We start from the raw sequence: 9711 nt of genomic DNA, 5'->3' as shown, positions 1-9711 counted from the left end.
TAACCAGACCTGAACTATAACCTGACCTGAACTATAACCTGAACTATAACCTGAACTATAACCAGACCTGAACTATAACCAGACCTGAACTACAACCAGACCTGAACTATAACCAGACCTGAACTACAACCAGACCTGAACTACAACCAGACCTGAACTATAACCTGAACTATAACCAGACCTGAACTATAACCAGACCTGAACTATAACCAGACCTGAACTACAACCAGACCTGAACTATAACCAGACCTGAACTATAACCAGACCTGAACTATAACCTGACCTGAACTATAACCAGACCTGAACTATAACCAGACCTGAACTATAACCAGACCTGAACTATAACCAGACCTGAACTATAACCAGACCTGAACTATAACCAGACCTGAACTATAACCAGACCTGAACTATAACCAGACCTGAACTATAACCTGACCTGAACTATAACCAGACCTGAACTATAACCAGACCTGAACTATAACCAGACCTGCACTATAACCAGACCTGAACTATAACCAGACCTGAACTATAACCAGACCTGAACTATAACCAGACCTGAACTATAACCAGACCTGAACTATAACCAGACCTGAACTATAACCAGACCTGAACTATAACCAGACCTGAACTATAACCTGACCTGAACTATAACCAGACCTGAACTACAACCAGACCTGAACTACAACCTGACCTGAACTATAACCAGACCTGAACTACAACCAGACCTGAACTATAACCAGACCTGAACTATAACCAGACCTGAACTATAACCAGACCTGAACTATAACCAGACCTGAACTATAACCTGACCTGAACTACAACCTGACCTGAACTATAACCAGACCTGAACTATAACCAGACCTGAACTATAACCAGACCTGAACTATAACCAGACCTGAACTATAACCAGACCTGAACTATAACCAGACCTGAACTATAACCAGACCTGAACTATAACCTGAACTATAACCTGACCTGAACTATAACCAGACCTGAACTATAACCAGACCTGAACTATAACCTGACCTGAACTACAACCAGACCTGAACTATAACCAGACCTGAACTATAACCAGACCTGAACTATAACCAGACCTGAACTACAACCAGACCTGAACTACAACCAGACCTGAACTACAACCAGACCTGAACTATAACCAGACCTGATCTACAACCAGACCTGAACTACAACCAGACCTGAACTATAACCAGAACTATAACCAGACCTGAACTATAACCAGACCTGAACTATAACCAGACCTGAACTACAACCAGACCTGAACTACAACCAGACCTGAACTATAACCAGACCTGAACTACAATCAGACCTGAACTATAACCAGACCTGAACTACAACCAGACCTGAACTATAACCAGACCTGAACTATAACCAGACCTGAACTATAACCAGACCTGAACTACAACCAGACCTGAACTATAACCAGACCTGAACTATAACCAGACCTGAACTATAACCTGACCTGAACTATAACCAGACCTGAACTACAACCAGACCTGAACTACAACCGGACCTGAACTATAACCAGACCTGAACTACAACCGGACCTGAACTATAACCAGACCTGAACTATAACCAGACCTGAACTATAACCAGACCTGAACTATAACCAGACCTGAACTATAACCTGAACTATAACCAGACCTGCACTATAACCAGACCTGAACTATAACCAGACCTGAACTATAACCTGAACTATAACCAGACCTGAACTACAACCAGACCTGAACTATAACCAGACCTGAACTATAACCTGAACTATAACCAGACCTGAACTATAACCAGACCTGAACTATAACCAGACCTGAACTATAACCAGACCTGAACTACAACCAGACCTGAACTATAACCTGACCTGAAGTACAACCAGACCTGAACTATAACCAGACCTGAACTACAACCAGACCTGAACTACAACCTGAACTATAACCAGACCTGAACTACAACCAGACCTGAACTATAACCAGACCTGAACTATAACCAGACCTGAACTATAACCAGACCTGAACTATAACCAGACCTGAACTATAACCAGACCTGAACTACAACCAGACCTGAACTATAACCAGACCTGCACTATAACCAGACCTGAACTACAACCAGACCTGAACTACAACCAGACCTGAACTATAACCAGACCTGAACTATAACCAGACCTGAACTACAACCAGACCTGAACTATAACCAGACCTGAACTATAACCAGACCTGAACTACAACCAGACCTGAACTATAACCAGACCTGAACTATAACCTGAACTATAACCAGACCTGAACTATAACCAGACCTGAACTACAACCAGACCTGAACTATAACAAGACCTGAACTACAACCAGACCTGAACTATAACCAGACCTGAACTACAACCAGACCTGAACTATAACCAGACCTGAACTACAACCAGACTTGAACTACAACCTGAACTACAACCAGACCTGAACTACAACCAGACCTGAACTATAACCAGACCTGAACTATAACCAGACCTGAACTATAACCAGACCTGAACTATAACCAGACCTGAACTACAACCAGACCTGAACTATAACCAGACCTGCACTATAACCAGACCTGAACTATAACCAGACCTGAACTATAACCAGACCTGAACTATAACCAGACCTGAACTATAACCAGACCTGAACTATAACCAGACCTGAACTATAACCAGACCTGAACTATAACCAGACCTGAACTATAACCAGACCTGAACTATAACCAGACCTGAACTATAACCAGACCTGAACTATAACCAGACCTGAACTATAACCAGACCTGAACTATAACCAGACCTGAACTATAACCAGACCTGAACTATAACCAGACCTGAACTATAACCAGACCTGAACTATAACCTGACCTGAAGTATAACCAGACCTGAACTATAACCAGACCTGAACTATAACCAGACCTGAACTATAACCAGACCTGAACTATAACCTGACCTGAAGTATAACCAGACCTGAACTATAACCAGACCTGAACTATAACCAGACCTGAACTATAACCAGACCTGAACTATAACCAGACCTGAACTATAACCAGACCTGAACTATAACCTGAACTATAACCAGACCTGAACTATAACCAGACCTGAACTATAACCAGACCTGAACTACAACCAGACCTGAACTATAACCAGACCTGAACTATAACCAGACCTGAACTATAACCAGACCTGAACTACAACCAGACCTGAACTATAACCAGACCTGAACTATAACCAGACCTGAACTATAACCAGACCTGAACTATAACCAGACCTGAACTATAACCAGACCTGAACTATAACCTGAACTATAACCAGACCTGCACTATAACCAGACCTGAACTATAACCAGACCTGAACTATAACCAGACCTGAACTATAACCTGACCTGAACTATAACCAGACCTGAACTATAACCAGACCTGAACTATAACCAGACCTGAACTACAACCAGACCTGAACTATAACCAGACCTGAACTATAACCAGACCTGAACTATAACCTGAACTATAACCAGACCTGAACTATAACCAGACCTGAACTATAACCAGACCTGAACTATAACCAGACCTGAACTATAACCAGACCTGAACTATAACCTGAACTATAACCAGACCTGAACTATAACCAGACCTGAACTATAACCTGAACTATAACCAGACCTGAACTATAACCAGACCTGAACTATAACCAGACCTGAACCAGACCATAACTAGAATCAGTCCTGAACTGAACCAGACCATTTTCATTGTTCTTGTGTGTGTTTATGTGTTGGTGTTTGTGTGTGTGTTTATAGTGTCCAGAGAGTTGCCTGTCGAGGAAGAGACCAGCCAGACCCAGCTACACCACAGGAGCAGTGAAGAACACTACACTTACACTAACACACCCTGGAAGATTTACCTGAGGAAAGAGGTACACACACTAACACACCCTGAGAGATTTACCTGAGGAAAGAGGGGCCCACACACTAACACACCCTGGAAGATTTACCTGAGGAAAGAGGTACACACACTAACACACCCTGGGAGATTTACCTGAGGAAAGAGGTACACACACTAACACACCCTGAGAGATTTACCTGAGGAAAGAGGTACACACACTAACACACCCTGGGAGATTTACCTGAGGAAAGAGGTACACACACTAACACACCCTGAGAGATTTACCTGAGGAAAGAGGTACACACACTAACACACCCTGAGAGATTTACCTGAGGAAAGAGGGGCCCACACACTAACACACCCAGGAAGATTTACCTGAGGAAAGAGGTACACACACTAACACACCCTGAGAGATTTACCTGAGGAAAGAGGTACACACACTAACACACCCTGAGAGATTTACCTGAGTAAGGAGGGGCACACACTAACACACCCTGGAAGATTTACCTGAGGAAAGAGGTACACACACTAACACACCCTGAGAGATTTACCTGAGGAAAGAGGGGCCCACACACTAACACACCCTGGAAGATTTACCTGAGGAAAGAGGTACACATACTAACACACCCTGGGAGATTTACCTGAGGAAAGAGGTACACACACTAACACACCCTGAGAGATTTACCTGAGGAAGGAGATACACACACTAACACACCCTGGAAGATTTACCTGAGGAAAGAGGTACACACACTAACACACCCTGAGAGATTTACCTGAGGAAGGAGGGGCCCACACACTAACACACCCTGAGAGATTTACCTGAGGAAGGAGGGGCCCACACACTAACACACCCTGAGAGATTTACCTGAGGAAGGAGGGGCCCACACACTAACACACCCTGGGAGATTTACCTGAGGAAAGAGGTACACACACTAACACACCCTGAGAGATTTACCTGAGGAGGGAGGGGCCCACACACTAACACACCCTGAGAGATTTACCTGAGGAAGGAGGGGCCCACACACTAACACACCCTGGGAGATTTACCTGAGGAAAGAGGTACACACACTAACACACCCTGAGAGATTTACCTGAGGAAATAGGTACACACACTAACACACCCTGAGAGATTTACCTGAGGAGGGAGGGGCCCACACACTAACACACCCTGGGAGATTTACCTGAGGAAAGAGGGGCCCACACACTAACACACCCTGAGAGATTTACCTGAGGAAGGAGGGGCCCACACACTAACACACCCTGAGAGATTTACCTGAGGAAAGAGGTACACACACTAACACACCCTGAGAGATTTACCTGAGGAAAGAGGTACACACACTAACACACCCTGAGAGATTTACCTGAGGAAAGAGGTACACACACTAACACACCCTGGAAGATTTACCTGAGGAAAGAGGTACACACACTAACACACCCTGGGAGATTTACCTGAGGAAAGAGGTACACACACTAACACACCCTGAGAGATTTACCTGAGGAAAGAGGTACACACACTAACACACCCTGGGAGATTTACCTGAGGAAAGAGGTACACACACTAACACACCCTGAGAGATTTACCTGAGTAAGGAGGGGCACACACTAACACACCCTGGAAGATTTACCTGAGGAAAGAGGTACACACACTAACACACCCTGAGAGATTTACCTGAGGAAAGAGGGGCCCACACACTAACACACCCTGGAAGATTTACCTGAGGAAAGAGGTACACATACTAACACACCCTGGGAGATTTACCTGAGGAAAGAGGTACACACACTAACACACCCTGAGAGATTTACCTGAGGAAGGAGATACACACACTAACACACCCTGGAAGATTTACCTGAGGAAAGAGGTACACACACTAACACACCCTGAGAGATTTACCTGAGGAAGGAGGGGCCCACACACTAACACACCCTGAGAGATTTACCTGAGGAAGGAGGGGCCCACACACTAACACACCCTGAGAGATTTACCTGAGGAAGGAGGGGCCCACACACTAACACACCCTGGGAGATTTACCTGAGGAAAGAGGTACACACACTAACACACCCTGAGAGATTTACCTGAGGAGGGAGGGGCCCACACACTAACACACCCTGAGAGATTTACCTGAGGAAGGAGGGGCCCACACACTAACACACCCTGGGAGATTTACCTGAGGAAAGAGGTACACACACTAACACACCCTGAGAGATTTACCTGAGGAAAGAGGTACACACACTAACACACCCTGAGAGATTTACCTGAGGAGGGAGGGGCCCACACACTAACACACCCTGGGAGATTTACCTGAGGAAAGAGGGGCCCACACACTAACACACCCTGAGAGATTTACCTGAGGAAGGAGGGGCCCACACACTAACACACCCTGAGAGATTTACCTGAGGAAAGAGGTACACACACTAACACACCCTGAGAGATTTACCTGAGGAAAGAGGTACACACACTAACACACCCTGAGAGATTTACCTGAGGAAAGAGGTACACACACTAACACACCCTGAGAGATTTACCTGAGGAAAGAGGTACACACACTAACACACCCTGAGAGATTTACCTGAGGAAAGAGGTACACACACTAACACACCCTGAGAGATTTACCTGAGGAAGGAGGGGCCCACACACTAACACACCCTGAGAGATTTACCTGAGGAAAGAGGTACACACACTAACACACCCTGAGAGATTTACCTGAGGAAAGAGGTACACACACTAACACACCCTGAGAGATTTACCTGAGGAAAGAGGTACACACACTAACACACCCTGAGAGATTTACCTGAGGAAGGAGGGGCCCACACACTATCACACCCTGAGATATTTACCTGAGGGAAGAGGTACACACACTAACACACCCTGAGAGATTTACCTGAGGAAGGAGGGGCCCACACACTAACACACCCTGGGAGATTTACCTGAGGAAGGAGGGGCCCACACACTAACACACCCTGAGAGATTTACCTGAGGAAAGAGGTACACACACTAACACACCCTGGGAGATTTACCTGAGCAAAGAGGTACACACACTAACACACCCTGAGAGATTTACCTGAGGAAGGAGGGGCCCACACACTAACACACCCTGGGAGATTTACCTGAGGAAGGAGGGGCCCACACACTAACACACCCTGGGAGATTTACCTGAGGAAGGAGGGGCCCACACACTAACACACCCTGGGAGATTTACCTGAGGAAGGAGGGGCCCACACACTAACACACCCTGAGAGATTTACCTGAGGGAAGAGGTACACACACTAACACACCCTGGGAGATTTACCTGAGGAAGGAGGGGCCCACACACTAACACACCCTGGGAGATTTACCTGAGGAAGGAGGGGCCCACACACTAACACACCCTGAGAGATTTACCTGAGGAAGGAGGGGCCCACACACTAACACACCCTGGGAGATTTACCTGAGGAAGGAGGGGCCCACACACTAACACACCCTGGGAGATTTACCTGAGGAAGGAGGGGCCCACACACTAACACACCCTGGGAGATTTACCTGAGGAAGGAGGGGCCCACACACTAACACACCCTGAGAGATTTACCTGAGGAAGGAGGGGCCCACACACTAACACACCCTGGGAGATTTACCTGAGGAAGGAGGGGCCCACACACTAACACACCCTGGGAGATTTACCTGAGGAAGGAGGGGCCCACACACTAACACACCCTGGGAGATTTACCTGAGGAAGGACGGGCCCACACACTAACACACCCTGAGAGATTTACCTGAGGAAGGAGGGGCCCACACACTAACACACCCTGGGAGATTTACCTGAGGAAGGAGCGGCCCACACACTAACACACCCTGAGAGATTTACCTGAGGAAGGAGGGGCCCACACACTAACACACCCTGGGAGATTTACCTGAGGAAGGAGGGGCCCACACACTAACACACCCTGAGAGATTTACCTGAGGAAGGAGGGGCCCACACACTAACACACCCTGGGAGATTTACCTGAGGAAGGAGGGGCCCACACACTAACACACCCTGAGAGATTTACCTGAGGAAGGAGGGGCCCACACACTAACACACCCTGGGAGATTTACCTGAGGAAGGTATCAATCAGTCATGATGCTTCAAGCCAATTAGGAACAAGTAAAATAATTGTTTGTCCAACCAATGAGCTCATTCCAAGTCTTGATATTGTCTATGTTGATGTTGTGGTATTGCAGGTGTTCTACCCTAAAGACAACTTCAACACTCCTCTGTTGCTGGAGCTGCTGTTCAGACAGATAGTCCACGACACCTTCTCAGAGGCCTGCATCCGCATCACTCAGGAGGAGAGGACCAAGATGAAGGCTCTGTTCGGTACCAACCATTAGAACCACCACAAAACACCATCAAAACGAAACAAAACACCACACAACACCACAACCCACCACACAACACCACAACCCACCAATAACCACTACAAACCACCAATAACCACCACAAACCACCAATAACCACCACAAAACCACCAATAACCACCACAAACCACCAATAACCACTACAAACCACCAATAACCACCACAAACCACCAATAACCACTACAAACCACCAATAACCACTACAAACCACCAATAACCACCACAAACCACCAATAACCACCACAAACCACCAATAACCACTACAAACCACCAATAACCACCACAAACCACCAATAACCACCACAAACCACCAATAACCACTACAAACCACCAATAACCACCACAAACCACCAATAACCACCACAAACCACCAATAACCACTACAAACCACCAATAACCACTACCAACCACCAATAACCACTACAAACCACCAATAACCACTACAAACCACCAATAACCACTACAAACCACCAATAACCACCACAAACCACCAATAACCACCACAAACCACCAATAACCACTACAAACCACCAATAACCACTACAAACCACCAATAACCACCACAAACCACCAATAACCACCACAAACCACCAATAACCACTACAAACCACCAATAACCACTACAAACCACCAATAACCACTACAAACCACCAATAACCACCACAAACCACCAACAACCACTACAAACCACCAATAACCACCACAAACCACCAATAACCACTACAAACCACCAATAACCACTACAAACCACCAATAACCACCACAAACCACCAATAACCACCACAAACCACCAATAACCACCACAAACCACCAATAACCACCACAAACCACCAATAACCACCACAAACCACCAATAACCACCACAAACCACCAGAACCACCACAAACCACCAATAACCACTACAAACCACCAATAACCACTACAAACCACCAATAACCACCACAAACCACCAATAACCACCAATAACCACCACAAACCACCAATAACCACCACAAACCACCAATAACCACTACAAAACCCCAATAACCACTACAAACAACCAATAACCACCAATAACCACCACAAACCACCAATAACCACTACAAAACCCCAATAACCACTACAAACAACCAATAACCACCAATAACCACTACAAACCACCAATAACCACTACAAACCACCAATAACCACTACAAACCACCAATAACCACCACAAACCACCAATAACCACTACAAACCACCAATAACCACTACAAACCACCAATAACCACCAATAACCACTACAAACCACCAATAACCACTACAAACCACCAATAACCACTACAAACCACCAATAACCACCACAAACCACCAATAACCACCACAAAACCACCAATAACCACCACAAACCACCAATAACCACTACAAACCACCAATAACCACCACAAACCACCAATAACCACTACAAACCACCAATAACCACTACAAACCAC

At 45.9% G+C, this 9711-nt stretch overlaps 1 protein-coding gene across 1 annotated transcript in view; it reads left to right on the top strand.

Moving 5' to 3' along the window:
- The window catches only part of myo15aa (myosin XVAa), a 213306-nt gene that overhangs the window by 122845 nt on the left and 80750 nt on the right, over positions 1–9711 (top strand). Inside the window, exons 30-31 of the mRNA XM_052504244.1 lie at positions 3804–3919; positions 8084–8219. Of these exons, the coding sequence (XP_052360204.1) occupies positions 3804–3919; positions 8084–8219 (252 nt within the window). The remainder of the gene's footprint in view (positions 1–3803; positions 3920–8083; positions 8220–9711) is intronic.

Source organism: Oncorhynchus keta, unplaced genomic scaffold (genome assembly GCF_023373465.1).
Source record: "Oncorhynchus keta strain PuntledgeMale-10-30-2019 unplaced genomic scaffold, Oket_V2 Un_contig_1896_pilon_pilon, whole genome shotgun sequence".
NCBI classification, from domain to species: Eukaryota; Metazoa; Chordata; class Actinopteri; order Salmoniformes; family Salmonidae; genus Oncorhynchus; species Oncorhynchus keta.
The sequence above is the reverse complement of the archived record's forward strand: the minus strand, read 5'-3'. Positions and strand labels throughout refer to the sequence as shown.